The sequence below is a fragment of the Ascaphus truei genome, chromosome 4 (genome assembly GCF_040206685.1).
Source record: "Ascaphus truei isolate aAscTru1 chromosome 4, aAscTru1.hap1, whole genome shotgun sequence".
Classification (NCBI taxonomy): domain Eukaryota; kingdom Metazoa; phylum Chordata; class Amphibia; order Anura; family Ascaphidae; genus Ascaphus; species Ascaphus truei.
Genome location: NC_134486.1, coordinates 115,190,378 through 115,211,739, shown reverse-complemented (window position 1 = coordinate 115,211,739; position 21,362 = coordinate 115,190,378). Strand labels below are relative to the sequence as shown.

Sequence of the window (21,362 nt, the reverse complement as noted above, 5' to 3'; positions counted from 1 at the left end):
TGGATCCTAAATTCTAAAAACCTAGTGATGAAGATGGAAGATAAAAAATAAAATGCATATACGGTACTCTAATTTGTGGTGGCCATCTAGTCCATGAGCTGCTATGTTTTGTAAAGTAATGCATTATCATAAATCAGTATTTCTTTGGTAATTAAGGCCTGCCCTACAGTAATATAAATACACGCATCCACTCTGTCAATAGACTAACATGAGATGTTGCTGTATTAAATTATAGTTAACAGAACTTTGGGAACCTTACATGTTTCTTCTTCATGAGTACCCAAGAAGTCTGAGGTTTCCAAAGCTCTGTAGTTTTATCTATTAAGAACTTTCATGGTGGCTAAATAAAAGGTATCAAACTACTGTACTGTACAAGCTTTCTTTAATTTTATTTAGAAATCGCCTCTCCCTTCTACAAATATGATACCAAGTGCTCCAAAGCGAACGCCAAGGTAGGTTTGTTTTTGTTCAGTTTTTTTCCACAACTTTTGTTTATTTATTTTTTAAAAAGTGATTTTAAGCTAGTCATGTGTTTATTAAACTGTTAGAACAATTTGAACACCTATTTGTTTAATTTACCAGAACATCTTTGTTTGTAGAAAAGGACCTGCGTTGGCAGCTAACTTCTCGAACAGAGTGCAAGCAAGCAACCCATGCACTGTAGATATAATGTAAGTTATGTAAACATTTTCATTTAACTACTTTCTAGAAATGTTTCAGAGGAAGCATCTAGCACGCTGTTTCTCAACCCGGGTACAGTAATTCCTCTGCCAAGGGTGCCGCAGCCCTCGAGTGAAATGCTGTCCTGTGCCATCTACAGACGGAGAGGCTGCTATTCACCTCTACTCTCTTCCCAGTACAGAGAAGAGACAGGTTGCAAGGGATGCTCCCACTGAGCAGCTGACATGTTTTAGTCATGGATGAGGGCTTTGTTTTTGGAGGGGTGTGATGGTGTTGTGTGGGGAAGGAAAAGGAGTGTGATTTCAGTAAGAGAAGGGAAGGCTAGTAGTGTGTGTGTGTGTGTGTGTGTGTGTGTGTGTGTGTGTGTGTGTGTGTGTGTGTGTGTGTGTGTGTGTGTGTGTGTGTGTGTGTGTGCAGCAGGAGAGGTATGTGTGTGAGAATGGGGTAAGAGGGGTGTGTGTCGAGTTAGGGGGACGGGGAGTGGAATATGAGAGAAGTGGGGTGAAGGAGGAGTGTATGGTAGACAAAGGGGGCTGCTAAATCAGACATTTGGTCGTGGCTTCGCCAGTGTTTGGCCACCATGGTACCTTTTGCCGCGGCTGCTCCACCACTGGACACAGCCATTTCTCCAAGGTACATTCATTTAAGGGGTTTTAGCGGTTAGGGGAGGGGGTTAAGGATATGGGTAGACTTTCCCCTGGCAGTGACATCTTTGAATTTAAGAAATACTTTACAGGTGAGTACTGGGAACGTTTCATTTGAAGTTCCACCAAGATTATATATGACTTAATATGGAATATGATACTATTATTATATACTCAACTGGTAATTACACACTAATCAACAACAGTACCTCACAGGCTACTCTCCTTTTAAGCTTGTTCTTTATTACTATTAAATTTCACGTGTTGGTCTATGTTGCCCCCTGTGTTTGTTTCATGTTTTTTACTTTAGAAACTCTATCATGTCACGTGTGCACAGTTGTATGTCTCCTGAATTTTAAAATTTACTCCAATTAAATATTAATTTTAATATCTATTCATATACATATTCGGAGTGCGCTTTATGGTGAGAGGTTGTGTTGGTATTAGGGGTTTTTATGGTGAGAGGTTGTGTTGGTATTAGGGGTTTTTAGGGTAAGGTTAGGGGCATACCTTGGCAGCAAAGCGGCCAGCAGAGAGATGTCCCTGTGGCGAGATGAGTGACAGCTAAATGCCAGCGGTTATTGCCGCGACCAAATTTAGACCGAAGGTGGGGGGGGGGGGGGGGTGAGTGTGCATTGTAACAAGAGTGTTGAATGTGAAGTGTGTTGAGACTAAGGGTGAGTATGAAGTGTGAGAGAAGGAAAATGTGCAGTGTGTAAGAAGGGGATGAGTATGGTGGGATTGTGCATGTAACAGGGTGGGTGAGCGTGGTGCATATGAATGAGAAGTTGTGAGTGAGGGCTGAGAAGCAGCAGTGCTCTAGATTTAAAAAAATCCACAAGTACAGAAATATTGGGGGAAATATTTGAAGCAGCGGCCACTAGCTCTATATGTACACAGATTAAAGAAAATACTCTATAAAGTTTTATATAGGTGGTACCTATCCCCGGAGAGTCTAGCTAAGATGTATCCGGGTACGTCCCCTATGTGTTATAAGGGCTGCGGCCAACGCGCCCCATTTATTCATATGTGGTGGCAGTGCCCCGGGGTGACGGAGCTCTGGAAAAGGGTTCACAGGCTGACACAGAAAGTTCTGGGTTTTGACTTCCCGCTTGACCCATGGTTATGTCTCTTAAACAAACCTCAGGAGAACATGGATAGATGCCAAAATAAACTTATTAACCATATAATGACAGCAACACGCTGTGCCATAGCAGAGGCGTGGATGAGCCCGAGCCAGCCGATTCTCAACCAGATAAGAACAAGAATATGGTACTCTCTCAAAATGGAGAGACTTACTGGGATTCTGAGAGATTCCTGCTCAAAGTTTCTGAAGGTATGGCAGCCGTGGCTGATTTATGAAACTCTAAACACGCAAGGAAACCCACTCATAGATCAGTTCAATATCCTCCAATGAGACCCTCTCTGTTTTCCAGGTCACCCAGACTGACAGCCAACCCAAAAAATATAAGATGCAAAGGGTTATGAATAGAATTGATCTGAATTGATGTTGAAGTATATATATGTGTAAATCTACTTATTTTTGCCAGCAGTCATGCACTGTGTATTTTTACTATGTGAAGTGTGCTCGTCAGGTATGTTGCACCATTCTTCCCCCACCCCTTCCTCCCCTTTTTTTGATTTCTGTATTTCCACCCTCCCCACAACTGTTGGAAAAACTTAATAAAAAACTTAAGTGTTAAAAAAAATCCCCAGATGTGCCCGTGCTCAGAAAAGATTGCAAACTACTGATGTAGAATACTACACGAGACATAAGAAACAGTGTAACAGCAACCAAACCCAATGAGACAGTTTAAGAAAAAATTACTAGAAGCAGTTAGACAAAAGAAATACACCCGAAAAATTATATTTCATACTTTAATTTTTTTAATTTGTTTTAATGAAATCTTTTTATCATGCAGTGTGGTTCATTACTTAGTTTTTTATTTGACCCCTGTTAAACAAACATTTTATTTTTCAAGAAAGTTTTTGTTTTGTTATTTAGTGAGACCTTATACTGTATATTAAGTCGCTGTGTCTATCAACCAAAATTTTTAGCTGTCTTTAACTTTCTATTTAATTAGGGTTAATGCCTTGATTTCCCTTAAACAATTAGAACAAAAATGTAGATGGATTATTTCAGCCTGACAAAAATATACATAATATTAGTCAAGCATATAGTACTATTGAGGAAAATATATAGGATTTTTGGTCTTTACATTGTGGCTTTTTTTAAAGGCGTTGCTGACTATAGTGGCGAGAAAAAGTTTGTGAGCCCCAATGATAATTTACGGAAATTCTATAGTAAACCAGTATTTTCTTAAATATCCAATAGGGTTTATATTAACCAATTCCATGCCTTTGAAACAACATGATGTATTAATTAGACAAACAATGAGCAATGAATATCAGGTTATGTGCTAAAGTAAGTGAAATCCTTGTTTTATCAGCTAAATGAAAGGCATTTAAATAATTAGGTAGATTTTCAGGTGTGAGTTTGGGAGGCCCCATGCAGTGGGATAACTAAACGGCAGAAGATACAGATGTGTCCTCCTGTTCTCTCCGGCTAGCCCAGGAAAATCTGTGGCTATCTCACAAAAACGTTGCAACATTTCTGTGATATTTCTGCAACCAGACTAATTGCCCACTGGATTAACATAGCAGGGGGCCCTGCTATTTGAATGGGACTGCAGGGACCCCCGCTGTGTTAATCCGATGGGCCATTAGTCTGGCTGTAGAAATATCACAGATATGTTGCAGCGTTTCTGAGAGATAGCCACATATTTTCCTGGAGAGAATAGGAGGACATGGCTGTACCAGAGCAAAAGCAATCACCCTTATCTGTTTGCAATGTTGACAACTTTAATAAATGCACTGTCATTTTTCCCCCTGAAATAGTACAGTTGTTTCTAAGCTAATAAACAATCACATTTCTGATCTCGGCTAGCTTAATATACTAATTGCAGCGCTTTTCAATTCTACGTTTTTTATACGATTATGGAGAAAAGCAGGCCCAGCGTTGTGATATATTGAAATTTATATATGTGATCATAACTCGGTCTAACCATTTTTGCATCATGCTTGGGGGGGTAAGCTGTTTAGCTTGTATTTTTTATTTTTGATGGGGTTGCATTGTAATACACTTTATGCCATTTTTATTTAATCGTTTAATCATCGCAATTCTCTTCTGATGTTCAGTTAACCGCATCCCGTTTTTACTCCTCTTGGGGAGATTGCAGGTGAGAGTGGAACTGTGAAAAGACTGCCTCCTTTATTGTTGTTCTCGGGGGGAGGGCACCTGTGAAAAGACTGCCTCCTTTATTTTTGTTCTCGAGGGGAGGGGCAATGTCGGTACACAGTGATCATGTATTTGCATGTAGGAATGTCCTTGGTGCTGTGGGTACGCCAGCATTGAAGGAGTTGTTTTATAGGCTTTGAATGTTTGTTTATTTATTTTGTAGCTTTCTTCAGCATTTTGATGATATAACTAATCTTGCCTTGGGTGGATTTGGAACAGTTTTTAAAGCAAGAAAAATACTGGACAAAAAATATTATGTTGTGAAAAAAGTAAAGCAAAAGGGCACGTAAGTATTATCCTTCTTTTAAATCATTGCAATCTGTCTTACAAAAAAGAGTTAAAAGCAATTTATAGTAGTTTTACCTTATCCTCTGATTTCTTTGAGCATTTTCTATAAAAACAGACAAACATATCCTTTGAAACACCGGGAAGACTTACTTTACGATCAGGGGGAGGGGGGGGACTACTTAAATAAAAACTTGATTTTCAAACAGCAGAATGGAGTAAAGAGTAAGGCTATTTGCTGACAGATATAAAGAGGTGCTAACTGTATGATTCAAAATTATCTGGAAGCAGGAAAAAGGTTTTGTGTGTGTGTGTGTGTGCATGAAAATAAAGACAACACTCAGCAGTAAGGTCCAAAAAATTGTATTCAGCAGTTAGTCACACAAATCCAACGTTTCGATCCTCACAATGGGATCTTTCTCGGGGAGGGCGGGGTGGGGGGGGGTGCAAAGGACCTATGTCAGTGAAAACCCTTAAATACCCTAACTCAAGTGCCTGACAAACCCATCAATCATTCAATACAATCTCAAAATGCGCGAAAATCCTCAGAGATAGAAGACAGGGCTTGGCCCACCTCAGGGGGGTTCCATGTTCGTTGGGCTGAGCATACTGTAACGCTTGCGCTGCCTACGAGCAAGACAGGACCCCGGTACTGAGGTGGGGAAGTAGAAAACCATGCACCCACAGCAGCGGAAGCGTGTCTGGCAGGCGGTTTGTCAAACGTAGCCGGGTCTGGGTTGGAGATTTGGTAAGTTCTGATACTTGCCAAGGTCTTGGAATGGAGAGGTCAGAATAGTCAAAGTCCGTTTAGCCGTGGTCTGGGGTTGGAGAGGTCAGAATCATGGAAGTCCGTATAGCTGTGATTTGGGTTGGAGAGGTCCACAGAGTCGAGGGTAAGCCGGGGTCAATATCCAGAGGGGTTCAGAGTCAAGCCGGGTCGGTACACGTAGAATCAAACTGCAGGAAGGAACACAAGACAAGGAGCAAGGCACAACAGACGCAGGAGCTCAAGGCTACAATAAGTTACGTGAGCGCGCCGTGCATGAGAGAAGCGTGCCGCAGCCGAGGCGGCAGAGCCAAGCTCCGTGGCACTCTAGAAGACACTGTAAGCAAAGCGGGGGTGCGTGCACGCGCTGGTGCCAGAATGAAGGTCTGAGTGATGACAGGTAAGGAGAGAACACATCGCAAGGGACGTGTTCCCCAATTCCTTACAGTACCCCCCCCCCCCCTTGAGGATCGGCCTCTGGACGATTCCCATAAGGCTTATGCAGGAACCTGGCATGGAACCGCTTTAACAAGCCGGGAGCATGAATCTGACAAAGAGGTATCCATGAGCGTTCCTCTGGTCCGAAGCCTTTCCCGTGTACGAGGAATTGAACACCTCCTCTTGAGTATCTGGAATCGATTATGGATTGAATTTTGGATTATTCTTGACCCTGTATGATGACAGGTGGAGGTTTAGGTGAGATGTCAGGAAACTGAGAACTTTGAACAACAGGTTTTAACAATGAGACGTGAAAGACTGTCGGGATTCTCATAGATTGAGGCAGTTGTAAGCGGTATGCCACAGGATTGACCTGTTTGAGAATGGTGAATGTGCCCAGGAATCTTGGAACCAGTTTCAGTGTAGGTGTCTTCAATCTTATGTTCTTAGAAGAAAGCCACACTTTGTCTCCTCGCCTAAATTTGGGTGCCTCACGGCGATGGCGATCCGCGTGTTTATTTTATCTGAGTACCGCTTCCTGTACAGTCTTTTGAATCCTCTTCCAAGAATTTTGGAGCTAGTTCACTCTGGAATTTGCTGCTGGATCTAACGGAAGGATTGGAAGAGATGGGAAGGCGCCCTGGATGGAACCCATATTTTATGAAAAATGGTGATTCTTGAGTGGACTCATTTCTGAGTGAGTTATGGGCGAATTCGGCCCATGGGAGTAGCTCCACCCAGTTGTCCTGGGCAGCAGAAATAAAGCATTGCAGGTATTGCTCTAGTGACTGGTTCGTTCTTTCGGTTTGTCCTTTGGTTTGGGGATGATACCCAGAAGAAAAAAGAGTGATCTCCAACCTTTGAGAGAAGGCACGCCAAAATTTTCAAGATGAACTGTGACCCTCGATCGGACACTATAGAGAGTGGGACTCCATGAATACGAAATATTGCTTTGATATAAATATCTGCCAAGGTGGCAGAATTAGGAAGACCCTTGAGAGGAATGAAATGAGCCTGTCTGGAAAACCTATCAACAATAACGGGAATAGTATTAATCCCACAAGAAACAGGAAGCTCAACAATAAAGTCCATTGAGAGGTGGGTCCACGGTCGGTCCAGAATGGGTAAGGGACGAAGCAGACCAGACGGCTTATTGCGGGTGGACTTATTTCGAGCACAGGTGGAACTTGAGTTGATGAATTCCTTGATATCCTTAAACATATTGGGCCACCAAAAGGTGCGTCTGATCAGATCAAAAGTTCTTTGTACCCGGGTGACCGGCAGACTTAGAGAAGTGACCCACTCAAGGATCTTCTGCTGAAATTGAGATGCAGCATACAAACAACCCTCCGGCACCTCCATACCCTCGGGGATGAGCGTCTGAGTCTCTAAGATCTTGTCCAGTACATCAAAAGAGTTAGCTAAAATGACATATTTGGCGGGAAGGATGGTCTCAGGAATGTCTTCGGATCTGTCTTCACTGACGAATTGACAGGATAAGGCATCAGCTTTTAGATTCTTAGTACCAGGAATGTAGGAAATTCTATAGTTTGAATCTGGAAAAGAACAATGCCCAGCGAGCCTGATGCGAGGCGACGGGCACCTTCGATATATAATAATTGATTTTTATGGTCCGTGACAATCAAAATCGGATTTTCAGTACCCTCCAGGAGGTGTCTCCACTCTTGTAGAGCAGGTTTGATGGCCAAAAGTTCCCTGTTGCCAACATCGTAGTTTTGTTCTGCGGGCGAGAATTTTTTTGAGAAAAACCCGCAAGGGTGTAGCTTATCCTGGGGGGATTGTCTCTGTGGGAGTATGGCTTCTGCTCCAATATCCGAGGCATCTACTTTCAAAGTGAAAGGAAGTTTAGGGTTCGGATGGCGTAAGATGGGAGCTGAGACTAACGCTTTCTTAAGAGTTTCAAAGGCCTGGAGGACGTGTCCGCATCTTTCTTCGTCAGGGCTGTGATGGGAGCCAAAGTGGCGGAAAATTACGGATACATTTACGATAATAATTGCAGAGGCCAAGAAACCGCTGAATCGCCTTAAGAGAAGTGAGTTGGGGCCAATCTACAACTGCCTTGAGTTTATCAGGATCCATGGAGAAGCCTTTATCAGAGATAATGTATCCCAAGAAAAAAGTGGATGTTTGGTGAAAAATATATTTCTACATCTTGGCATAGAGATGATTCTCACGTAGACGGGAGAGAACTAGCTTAGTGTGCTGGATATGATCGGATATAGATTTAGAAAAAATAAGAATATCATCGAGGTAGACAATTACAAAAATGTTGAGGATATCCCGAAAAATATAATTCACGAATTTTTGAAAGACAGCTGGGTGATTACAGAGCCGAAAGGCATGACCAAATATTCGTAATGGCTGTCTCTCGTATTGAAGGCCGTTTTTCATTCGTCCCCTTGTCTTATGCGTATGAGATTGTAAGCCCCACCAAGATCAAGTTTAGAAAAAATGGAAGAACCTTGTAGGCGATCAAACAATTCTGAATTGAGTGGCATGGGGTAACGATTCTTCAGGGTTATTTTGTCAAGACCCCTATAGTCTATGCATGGATGGAGTGAACCATCTTTCTTCTTAACAAAAAAGAACCCAGCCCAGCTGGGGAAGATGAAGCTCTAATGAACACTCTCTTTAAGTTCTCCTGAATATACTCAGACATAGCCTTAGTCTCAGGAAGGGACACAGGATAAGATCTACCTTTAGGAAGGATGGCACCAGGAAGAAGATATATGGGGCAATCATAAGGACGGTGAGGAGGTAGGATTTCAGAACGAACCTTATCAAAGACATCAATGAAATCTGCATATATTTTGGGAAGCATAGGTTTGGCAGGATGACTGGTCTCTACACCAGCGATATGTTGTACTGAGGATACAGGAGCAACTTCAGAGGCAACATCCCATTGTATAGGTCTCTTGTCTGTCCAGTCTATAAGCGGATTGTGTGGTTGGAGACAAGAAAGGTCTAGAATTACCTGTACAGAGGGTAAATGAATAACATCCAGTGAGATCTTCTCCTTGTGGCCGTCACTAGTGGAGAGAGTAAGAGTAGGAGTCTCTAATGAAATGAATGCTGGCTGGAGAGGACATCCGTCGATAGCCTGTAGACCCATCGGTATTGACCTTGATCAGAGGAATCTTATGTTTGGTAGCGAAATCTTGATCCACAAAATTTCCCGCAGACCCGGAGTCGATGAAGGCAGAGGCAGGAACTAGGAAGCCTGGACCCTCAAGGAAGATTGACAGCATGACCCTGGTAGGTAGACCTCTCTAAAAAGAAGGGGAAGAAGAAATGGTACCCAATGAGACCCCCTTATACCTCATTGGGTGTTGGCGTTTTCCAGCTTCGTGGGACAGTGAAGCACCAGGTGACCCGGCAGTCGCAGTAAAGACATAATACTCCAGTTCTCCTACATTGTTTCTCTGAAGGGGAGAGCTGGTGACTTCCTAATTGCATTGGTTCTGGAGCCTCAAGAGCTGGGAAAGTAGGAGGGTGACAGACTGGGAACAAGAGCAGTTCGTGTGAGAGAACGTGAGTGATGGCGCTCAAGCCTCCTTTCCTGAAGGCATTGATCCACCCTAATACACATGGCAATAAGATCCTCAAGCATTGTGGGTCTTTCTTGAGCAGCTAATTCTTTCTTTAATGTCTCGGAGAGACCTTGCCAGAAAGCTGCAGATAACGCCTCATCGTTCCAGCCCATCTCTTCTGCGATGGTCCGAAATTCCAGAGCGCATCTTGCAACCGGTCTGTGACCCTGTGAAATGTGAAACAAAAAAGAAGCAGCAGTAATCTTATGGCCAGGGATGTCAAAGACTTGCTTAAATACCTTCTTGAAGCGTGGGAAGTCTTGGATAAGCTCCGGTCTCTGCTCCCAGATGGGGGATGCCCATGCCAATGCGTCTCCGGTTAATAAAGCGATAATATACTCCACCTTTAGATCTATCAGAAGAGAAGCGGGAAGTGGTTAACTCGAACTGTATGTCACATTGGTTGAGGAAACTTCGGCATCCATGGGGATCTCCCGCATATCGATTGGGAGTGGGGAGAGGAGAGAGAGGCTTCAGGGGAAGAAACAGACAGAGTAGCAGGCTTAACAATTCTGGATTGAGATTGGTTGAGAGAAACCGTGGCCAGGCTTTAAGCCAAGGAAGCAATCTGATTGTCCAGGTATTGGAAATGCTCAGAGATAGAAGACAGGGCTTGGCCCACCTCAGGGGGATCCATGTTTGTTGGGCTGAGCATACTGTAACGCTTGCGCTGCCCATGAGCAAGACAGGACCCCGGTACTGAGGTGGGGAATTAGAGAACCACACACCCACAGCAGCGGAAGCGTGCCTGGCAGGCGGATTGTCAAACGTTGCCGGGTCTGGGTTGGAGAGAGTTGGTTAGTTCTGATACTTGCCAGGGTCTTGGAATGGAGAGGTCAGAATAGTCAAAGTCCATTTAGCCGTGGTCTTAGGTTGAGAGGTCAGAATTATGGAAGTCCGTATAGCCATAGTCTGGGTTGGAGAGGTCCGCAGAGTCGAGGGTAAGCCGGGATCAATATCCAGAGGGGTTCAGAGTCAAGCCGGGTCGGTACACATAGAATCAAACTGCAGGAAGGAACACAAGACAAGGAGCAAGGCACAACAGACGCAGGAGCTCAAGGCTACAATAAATTATGCTCAGCAAAGCAGGAAGGGAACTGCAGGGTATTTATAGCACACAGAAACCAGTAGCAAGGGAGGCGGAGCCTCCACTGAGGCAAGGATAGGCTGCAGGAGACAATTGGGCTAGACGAGTACTTGCCACGCAGCTGGGGAGCGGTGCATGTCGTCACGTGAGCGTGCTGCACGCAAGAGGAGCGTGGCGCATCCAAGGGGACGGAGCTAAGATCCGTGGCACTCTAGAAGAGCTGCGTGTGCGCTCTGTAAGCAGGGGGTGCACACGCGCTGGTGCCAGAGTGGAGGTCTGAGTGATGACAGGTAAGGAGGGAACACGTCGCAAAGGGTGTGTTCCCCAATTCCTTACAAACGCCTCTTTTCTAATGTAAACCTGTCTAATTTAGCTAGCTTCTCATCATAAATCAAATTATCCATTCCCCTTATTAATTTGGTGGCTCTTCTCTGCACTTTCTACAAGGAGTGGTGCCCAACATTGCACTCCATATTCAAGGTGTGGTCTTACTTATGCATTATAAAGGGGCATAATTATGTTTACTTCCCTTTCATCCATTGGCTGTTTAATGCAAGATAAGATCTTGTTTGCCTTTGCAGCTACTGCATGACTTGCTCACACTTTTCACAGCGGTATGCTCTGTGAAACAACTGCTCCAAGTGCACGTACAGTGGTGTGAAAAAGAAAGTACGCCCTCTATGAATTCTATGGTTTTAAATATCAGGACATAATAACTATCATCTGTTCCTTAGCAGGTCTTAAAATTAGGTAAATACAACCTCAGATGAACAACAACACATGACATATTACACCGTGTCATAATTTATTTAACAAAACTCAAACCAAAATGGAGAAACCATGTGTGAAAAACTAAGTATACCTTATGATTCAATAGCTTGTAGAACCACCTTTAGCAGCAATAACTTGAAGTCATCGTTGTTTGGAAATGGCCTTATAACCCTTCCCAGATTGATGGGCAGCAACAATCGCTTGTCTAAGATCATTGCTGATGTCTTTCCTCCTTGGCATTGTATTAACACACACCTGAATGCTCCAGACCAGAAAACTGATAAAACTTCGGCTTTTATAGAGGTGGTCACACTTGCTGATGATCAATTAATCAAGGGCATTTGATTAGCAGCACATGTCTGCTACTTAGCATCTTAATTCCTATGGAAGCAGTAAGGGTGTACTTAGTTTTTCACACATTGCTTCTCCATTTTGGCTTTATTTTTGTTAAATAAATCATGACACGGTGTAGTATGTCATGTGTTGTTGTTCATCTGAGGTTGTATTTACCTAATTTTAAGACCTGCTAAGGAACAGATGATAGTTATTATGTCCTGATATGTAAAACCATAGAATTCAAAGAGGGTGTACTTTCTTTTTCACACAACTGTACATGTAGCAAGATGTGTCTTGAGTGGCATTCACAATCCCGCTCATTATTGCAACCACGGAGTTATACAGTAAGCACCAACAATCAACTGAACTTCAACACACCACATACACCCTGTCCAACTCCCTCCCCGCTCCAACTCCCTCCCCGTTCCAACTCCCTCCGGCTCCAACTCCACACCCAACACAACCAGCACCTGAAATCAAACAGCAATCCAGCTACACAGATCAGGAAACACAAGCTCATGATTTGTTACAAACTTCTGTTTTAAATAGACACACACACACACATCAACCAGGTGTGTTAGGTTAGCAATCAACTAACCACACCCACTGCATTTTCAATCAGGCAGGAGAGAGGGAAAAAGTTACTTACAGGCTTTCAATTACCAAACAATTTTAAAATAAATTAACCTACTGTACACTCCCCAAGTTCAGCCACCCCTGCTAGTATACACAGCACTGCACTTCCCTTCCCTTCTGGTTCTAACTCCACACTTAATACAACCAGCACTTGAAATCAACCAGTAATCCAGTCACACAGATTAGGACATACATCTTTATTATCAGCTTTAGTTCATCTGTGCAATTCTTTTTTTATTTAAATATATTTTTTATTCTATTACATCTATTAATCTCTCGTTATTCCTTATTTTGATATTCTATGGCGAACATGCGTCAATCAAGTGCCGGTACGGGTTATCGCATTGACTTGAATGGGAGTAAACGCTAGAATGGATGCGATATCCCATTGCCGCACTTGATGCACGTGCCCCCATATCTCTAAAAGTAATGTAGGCATGTGCATTATTAAATGTTTAAAATGTCAGTGTTGTGCTCTTTGTAAATCATCCTTCTTTGTCTTCATTCAGAAAATCAATAGCAGAAGTTCAAGCATTAGCACATTTCGAGCATACAAACATTGTTCGATATTATCATTCCTGGACTGGATTGGACTATTATTCAGAAACCGACAGTAGCACCTTCAGGTATCACATTATTTTGTATAAATCATCATCATCATCATTGTTCTTCTGCTTTTGTTAATATAATCCTACTAATAAGATTGTAGTGTCCAATTAATATATATTTAAAACAAATTATTCACTATTATTCATTAGTTACTAATTAACTAGTAACTGCGATTTGTCAAAGCAATACTCTAATACAACTATTGTCTGTGTAGTTTAATGAAAAGCTGTTCCTGACTTCCTAATATACCAGAAATTGAATTGCTCATTAGCTTAAAGGATCGTCCCTTCCAGCACCAAAGTTATTTAATTACAGTAAAATGTTTTAGTTATTACATTTTAAGTGTTGACTTTTTAAAATCAGAAATATGTAACATTGTAAAGTTGTATTACATTTTTATATGGAAACTTGAGGGGTGTTTAACTTACTTTAGCTCCTACAGTACCTTTTATGTGATGTCATGTTAAACAGCACATATTTTTCTCCCCCATGGTGTACTTATGGCGTTATCATGTGGGTGGGGTGAAATTGGTCACGGGTGAAGAAACCGTACTTCATTTTTTTAAAGAAAGCAAAAAAGTGGTAGTTTTTGTTTAGGAATGATGTAGCGCTTGTTATTAAGGAAACCAATTATATTGTTAAGTTGTTTGCTAACTGTTATTTTTGTTTTTTTCATTTGTGAACAAAAGTGCAACTGACAGCTCGGTGATCCACGTGTGTTACCTGTAGTAAGGTGACCTTGCCAATAACCCCGCTTGCCAGAATCTTAAACAAACTAAAACTCTGTGGACGGCTTACATGCCATCCTGCCACAGGCTAATGTGTACTTGTCTTGTGGTTTAATGCATTCATTTGGCCCATGTGTACAAAATAATTAATATGCTGTACTGTATCTTTTTTTTATTTTAGTGACAAAAATGGAGTAAAGGAAGAATGCCTTTTTATACAAATGGAATATTGCCCGTTTGGAACTTTGAGAAGTTGGATCGATAAGATTGAGAATGTTGACAAAAAGAAATGTCTGGAGATATTTCGACAAATAATAGAAGGATTAGTATACATTCATGATCAAAAACTGATTCACAGAGACGTAAAGGTTAGTAGGAATATGTAACAACCAGACAGTACCTTCTCTGCTGCCTCATGCTCTGTTCCTCACATGGCATCTCCTCTGCCCGGTGATATATCACGGACCTCCGTGTTTGGGGGCTTGGAGAGGGCATTCCGGAGGCTGACTTGAGGAGCATGGAAGCAGACCTGGCAGTGGTGGTTATTAAGCCCGGAGGAGGAAGGGGTTCCATGACTTCAGTGATTGATCAGTTAGCCAGCTGGGACCCCCTTTTATGTGCAGGGGAATAACTTTTCCAGCTCTCTCAATTACCCATCCATGTTTACTGAGCTGTTCTAGGCCTAAAGGCAATTTATAGCTCATTCACTTGCATGAGCTGTAAGATGATTTATGGTTTTAGTGACTCAAAATGTGTTGCTTTTTTTTCAGATCTGCTTCATTGCTTTTACTTTACAGTTTTAAACAGCTCATGCATTTCACATTTTATTTATTTATTTTTGCCATACTTGCAGGTAAGAGTGAAAACTTATATAAAGGAATATTTTCTTTTTCTTAGAATAAATATACAACAGTAAACTAAGCAAACATTTAACAAACTAATGCATCCAATACATATTAACATCCATATAAAAAGGGAACATGTTACTTTGAAGATGCATAGTTTCCTTATTGCATATGAATAGGATGTTGGTAGCAGTTTGCACCCTTTTTAAAATACCAACATAACTGTGTCGAATAGCTGGACTGATTCAGTTATTAATGTATTGTGGAATAGTCCTGATAACTGATTCCTCTCTATATGTTACAGCCTTCAAACATATTTTTTGCTGAAGAATTGAAAATAAAGATTGGTGACTTTGGTCTTGTGGTTCCAATGACTGGAAAACATGAAGAGCAAGAAGTGCTCCGAACAGGGAGGGGAACGCGATCTTACATGGCCCCAGAGCAGGTGAATATGTCACTACAGTATGTAAATCAACTCCTACAAATAAAGGCATAGATTACCTGAAAATGCAGATAATGGGGAAATTAGCAAAAATTTGTATACCGTCGTAATCGCAGTGAATAAAGTGATGAAAGAAAATCTCACATTTATATAGTGCTTTAATAGCCTGGGTGGCTGAAGGAGTGAGAACTGGTGGTACACAAGGAAACGCTGACCTAACAGGCGCCACATACCCTTGTGTATTCTATGGGCTTACATGTTTTTTCTACTTACTGCACCGACACACTTTATTCGAGCAAATACCCAGTATGTACCTGGCAGATACCTGGAATGCGCCGCTCCTCACCTCTGACAAGCCCCGTTGTGTTTGCCTTCCCAGCCTGGGTTCATGCCTGGCTGACGGGCGGCTGATCTGTTAAATGATAATGATTAGGATTTAATAGGCTGCAATGCTTCGCGTGTATACCAGATGGCATAAATTCATGAATTGTAATGCAGTATATATATATATATACTGTGCAGTATTGCAGCCAGCGGGAATAAAATGCTTCAATCCCTGCCTCGAAAATACCTCAATGCACTCGGGCAGAAAACAGTCACAAACCTCAATACACCCGGGTATACCCGAATTCGTGGGACTAGCCGAGCTCGAATAAAGTGTGTCGCCAGTGTATGCGTGTGCAATAAATCAGATGTATCTGGTTCCTATATTGCTGTGCTATGTTTTTTCTCTTCTCTATCCTGAAACAGATAAATTGGTGGCCTATACAATTCGTCACAGAGTTATGTACTGTTAAAGCCCTATCTGGGATATTTATTTTCATCACTTTATTTCACTGAGAGTAAGTACTACACTATACAATTTTCACCCTCTTGTCCTCATTATCTGCACTTCCGGGTGTCAGTCATATTTTTTTTCAGAAGTCTGGGGAAGATTGAACAAGAAGCTGTGTTTTTGGAAAATTTTGGGGCACCATTTAGATATTCAGATTTTTACTGTTGCTCATATTTAGAGTTGATATTTCTCAAATTAAGAGCGCCAAATATTACAGCTATCTGATATTTATAGATGACTTATTCAGCAAAGTGATTATATGCAATAATAATGGGCATAATTGAGCTCATTAGCATACAGTTAATATAATATTATTTTAGGATAATGTTTTATAAATGATGTGATGCTATTTAAGTCTTACTCCCATTCAGACACTGAAATGGGGAGAGAGGGCATTTTCTGAGAAGAGAGCCCATCGACTTATATGCCTCTTCATAGATTTAATTATTCTCATGTGAGATACCTGTAAACACACCTGGGAAATATGACAATTTTAATATATTTTGTATACCTGTATTTAAATTGGTATATTTTCAAGGCATCTCAGGTGTGTCCCCACATGGAATATAGGTAAGTCCTCTTTATTTTATTTATTTTTGTAGTTTATACTGTAAGTCAATGGTCCCTCCTCCTTCCCTCCAAAAGCCCTATTTCATTGTATGGATGGGAATAACGCTAGGTTTAGATATGACTTATATAATGTTGCGTTACACTTTAAGGAGCTTAGTGAATATTGGATGAAGAGCTCATTATGATTAAGGGGGGTTAATGTATGTTAACGTCATGTTAAATAGACTAACAGAACTTAGTGTATCTCGCCAAAGTCAGTAAGTGCAATTTCTTCACTTTAATTCTATGAAAGTTCCACTTATTTACGTAAACTCTGTAGAAGTCATATGTTTCAGTAACTCTTGCTGTGTAAAAATGAAATAGTAAGATGGATGAAAGATATTCTAGTAAAAACATACAGTGATGCATTTTAAATCTAATACGAGTAAATAATAAATCTTGTTTGTCTGCTGCAGCGTTATTGATTCTTTTGTCTTGATTTGCATTTCATTTTTGTATATTTAAAGAGAAAAATTATATCTTGCAAGACCTCCTCCATCCACAAACTAACACTCCTCCAATCCATGTTCTGTTTCTTCTCTGAACTCTGTTACTGAGAGTGAAGCTTCATGTTGCCTCTATGACATTATCCTATTACCACTGTTCCTCTTCTATATTTATTACTACTTTAACTCACATTTTTAATTTCCCTTTTTCAATACTGACCTACAGTATTGCATTTGACTTTTTTAAATGATTTTAGTTAAATTCAATTGGATGAGACATCTTCAGTACTTGTATTTATATTTTACTAAAATATAGAAGAGCACAAAAAACCACCTCTCAGAGTAGTATTTTATTCAATCAAATAACTGATTAGGTAAAAGAATAACCCACAAGTAATTGAAGCAGTGGCACATCTTATCATGTCATACTCATCCAGTGTTTAATTCTGACTGACCAGCTGTGTTCTTGTCATGGAACCAGAAACATATTTCTGTTTGACCCCCCCTTCTGCTTGTCAGCTCCTTAAAGCTGCAGTTCAGTCAATATCCTGCATGTGTGTTTTTTTGTAATAAATCAGTTCTGTTTTAAAAAAAACAACTTTGAAAGACCAATTTTCTTGTATTCTATTTTAACAAGCATTTGCTAAGGCACTGCCCCTTCATGTCCTGTCACAAGCCCTGGCACACCCCTTTGTCAGCCCTGCCCTCCCTCTAGCACATGTCAGTGCAGGAGTGCTCATGAATATTCATGAGTTTCCACTGACTGACAGAAGCAGATGAAAAATATATGCCATATCTAAAGATGTCGCCAAATTTCGCCGATCAATACATGGAGAACGAATTGACCTGCAGCTATACAGTTCTTTAGGTAATTAGAGATTGCCCACATGAAACTATTGAATTAAAAAAAAAAAAAAAGACAACTGCAGCTTTAAATTCAGCTGCATGCATTTGTTACACACACACACACACACACACACACACACACACACACACACACACACACACACACACACACACACACACACACACACACACACACACACACACACACACACACACACACACACACACTGTGCCTGTGTGATGTATCATTATGTTGCCCTTTCTGCCTCTGAGAATGTAGCCAGTGAGTTGCTACAGCAACCTCTGAGATCTTGTCTCAGAATGGGCTATTCTGCCCTCCCCCCTGTCTTGCTGATAGTTGGTCTGTCCACAGACTATTGCTATTACCCAGATTCCCTCAACTTCCTTTTCCTTCCTACACTGGCTGAGTGAGTACGTTTTCTTGTTACCCTCCACTGGCAAGGCCCAATCTTTTTCACCTGCACTTAACTACGAAGCACCTATAGAGAAGCACTCTCACAACACCATTACATCCACAAGTGCCTGTATATACTGCTCCTTTCCTAATACAGTGAAGAAAATATAACAGGACTTGGTGTGGTTTGGAAAGGGGGCTGAGTTGAAGCTATCTGGGTCCATTCATACCCTAGACATGACCCTGGGTCCAGAAAAGTTCTTCTTCCTTAGTGGCAAAATAAGTGCCCCATGTATTCTATTCAACCTTACGTGTGCTATAAGGGAAAAAGTATGCCATAAAACATAATGCATATGAAATGGCCACACAATATATACACTGCTAATGGTGTTGGAGAGTCAAAAGGATATACTGTGCGTTTGCGTATATTATACACACACTTAGTTAAGTTATGGTGGGTAAAAAAGTGACAAAAACCCTCCACAGTAAAGCCTATAGCAAATGGAAATATTACTGTATGCTCATTTGCATGTCTTAGACAGGTCTACAACCCTGCCTTTCACCATTATCACCCAGCACACAGTGCTTCCACTGCAGCAAGGGATTCTGGGAAATGACATGCAAATGAGCACACAATGCCACCTTTTGCTTCAAAACCATATAACATAGTCCCCTCTAAGCTTATGCTTGCTGCATTTCACAGCTTTTGAGCACAGCCTGGGTTAAGATGCATAGCCAGTAAACCCACAGACAGCCGTTTCGTCCTTAATGGGTCTCATCAGTGTGAGGTTGGTTATTCTGGCTTTGCAAAATGAAGCATGGGATATGACTATTGAAACATATAGTTGATAGAAATAGTAAGCGATCTCAAGAATGAAAGTATCCTATAAAAAGGGGAAAGCACTCCAGCATAAAAGGATTGGAAATGTTAAATATATTGGTTCATTTCAAATTAAGTATTTATCCAGAAGAAGACAAACAGAATTGTCAATTATGTCATGGGGAAACAAATACTTCCTGACTCCAGTAAATGGCAAATGGCTCACCTTGTTAATGTTGTGCCCATTTCATAATTTGTTTACCATGTATACCTTTCCTTTAAAAAAAATATATTTAAGATTTTCTTGAAGTACAGTATATAATGCATCAGCCATCACAGTCTTCAAGAGTAGTATATTTCACATTTTCCCAGCCCCTGGGGTGAAAAGATCCCTTGCAATTTAATTGTGTGGAAGATGGATACATATGTAGATAGTAAATACAGTACAGTATGTCATTTTAGACTCCTCTTTCCTAAAGAGAACAATTTATTTAATTTTTTTAAACTTGAAATTTGCAATATTATCAACAAATAATAATAGAAATAAATATAGGATCAGGAGAGTGGGGGGGATACAGAAATTAAAATGGATGTGAACTGGATGTGACATTATAATCTTTACATTCAGAGCTTAAATATCAAAAGCATCTAATCAAATCCCATTCTTCAAATTATCCTTTTGTTTATAATTGGAATAATCCTAATGAAACCTGACCCTGTATGTCATCCGTTTCTCGTGATAGACTCTACCATGATGGCTCTATTAATCTTTCCTCTTGTGTTTTTAAGAGAAGAGCATGGACTTTTCTTAATTCTAAATATCCAAGGATCCCCCGTCTAATTAAACCTCTTAACTGTACAGTATGTTTTAGGAAAGCAGTGAGTTTCTTCACAGTCATAATTTCCTCAATTCTCTGTATCACTATTCGTTGGGATGGGGCTAAATGAATCTCCCATGTTGCTGAGATTGTACATCTAGCTGCTGTTAGTATGTGTGATATAGGTCTTCCAATATGGTGGTCTATATTCTCTATTGGCTTAGCTAATAGGTATATTAGTGGGTCTAACGGTATTGTGATCTTCACTCTATCTTTATACGTTTTTGAATCATTAGCTAGTATTTTTGTATTGTTGTGCACAGCCACCAAATATGGGAACAATTTCAAATTGGATATTCTTTCCTCATAAGACAGTTACATTACTGGCTCTTCTCTGCATCTTTTCTAGTTCCATGATATATTTTTGATTGTAAGATTCCAAAAACCTCTACTCTAAAGTTAGAATCTCACTAGAAACTTAACCAGTAGCAAAATTGTGCTTGACTACTTACTTTCCTTCAGATTGTCAGCCTACAATAAGTACTTTATTTGGTTTCAATTCTACATTGCATGTTATTGTCTTCTGTCTAGGATGGAAAATATGAATCCTTTATTCTGTAAGTCAATGCTAATACTGTATTTACACTTTGCTGCAGGGAAGAATTGAAACACAGTGATTAAAGAAAATACATTTCTTTTCTTTTTTTTCAGAAAGAGACCATTTACGAAAATGAAGTAGATATTTTCCCATTAGGATTAATACTCTTTGAACTTCTTTGGAAATGTACATATTTTTGTGAGACACAGAAGGTAGGTTTTGGTAAGACTTGTTCCAACATAATGCTTATGTAGCCCTTGTACCCCCGGGGTACTAAAACTATGCGTTCTGCTTTCACCTGTGTGGCTAACAGGAGGCCTGAACCTCCGCCACTGGGAGCCTGGGATATACTTATACACGGTGCAGTGCCTCCACGATGAGGGAACCCTCAACAGAACCAACATACACAGTAAATACACACGGTTGGATAAGAACAGTATTTACTAAGCATAGAAATATACCTCCTTCACATATGTCTCATTGCATCACCCTTTGTCCTTCCAGTATCAACGTGGCTGGGCACTTAACCCCTGAGTGTCCACAAGCAATAGTGTGAGTGTAAGGGATAGTGCTTCCCTGTGTTGGGGCCCGGTGGTGCACTTATAATACCACACTGGTCATAGTCCAGACCAGGATAACCAATGGAGAAATCCTCAGATCAACCGCATGCTCCGCACTTCTATCTGTTGCTATCCTCCCTCTTGGATCCTCAGGCGGATGCCTCTGGAGGGGCCTCCCGACTGGAGTGTACCCCTATAAATAGTCTCTGTCTCCGAACAGCCTCCTCAGCATAGGCTG

The 21,362-nt window shown here is 41.0% G+C and overlaps 1 protein-coding gene across 3 annotated transcripts in view; it reads left to right on the top strand.

The window, feature by feature from the left end:
* The window catches only part of LOC142493051 (interferon-induced, double-stranded RNA-activated protein kinase-like), a 163,578-nt gene that overhangs the window by 91,672 nt on the left and 50,544 nt on the right, over positions 1 to 21,362 (top strand). For all 3 annotated transcript variants that reach the window (XM_075596489.1, XM_075596488.1, XM_075596487.1), the window contains 7 exons: positions 397 to 452; positions 600 to 671; positions 4,787 to 4,909; positions 13,063 to 13,179; positions 14,072 to 14,258; positions 15,040 to 15,180; positions 20,678 to 20,776. In XM_075596489.1, the coding sequence (XP_075452604.1) occupies positions 397 to 452; positions 600 to 671; positions 4,787 to 4,909; positions 13,063 to 13,179; positions 14,072 to 14,258; positions 15,040 to 15,180; positions 20,678 to 20,776 (795 nt within the window). The remainder of the gene's footprint in view (positions 1 to 396; positions 453 to 599; positions 672 to 4,786; positions 4,910 to 13,062; positions 13,180 to 14,071; positions 14,259 to 15,039; positions 15,181 to 20,677; positions 20,777 to 21,362) is intronic.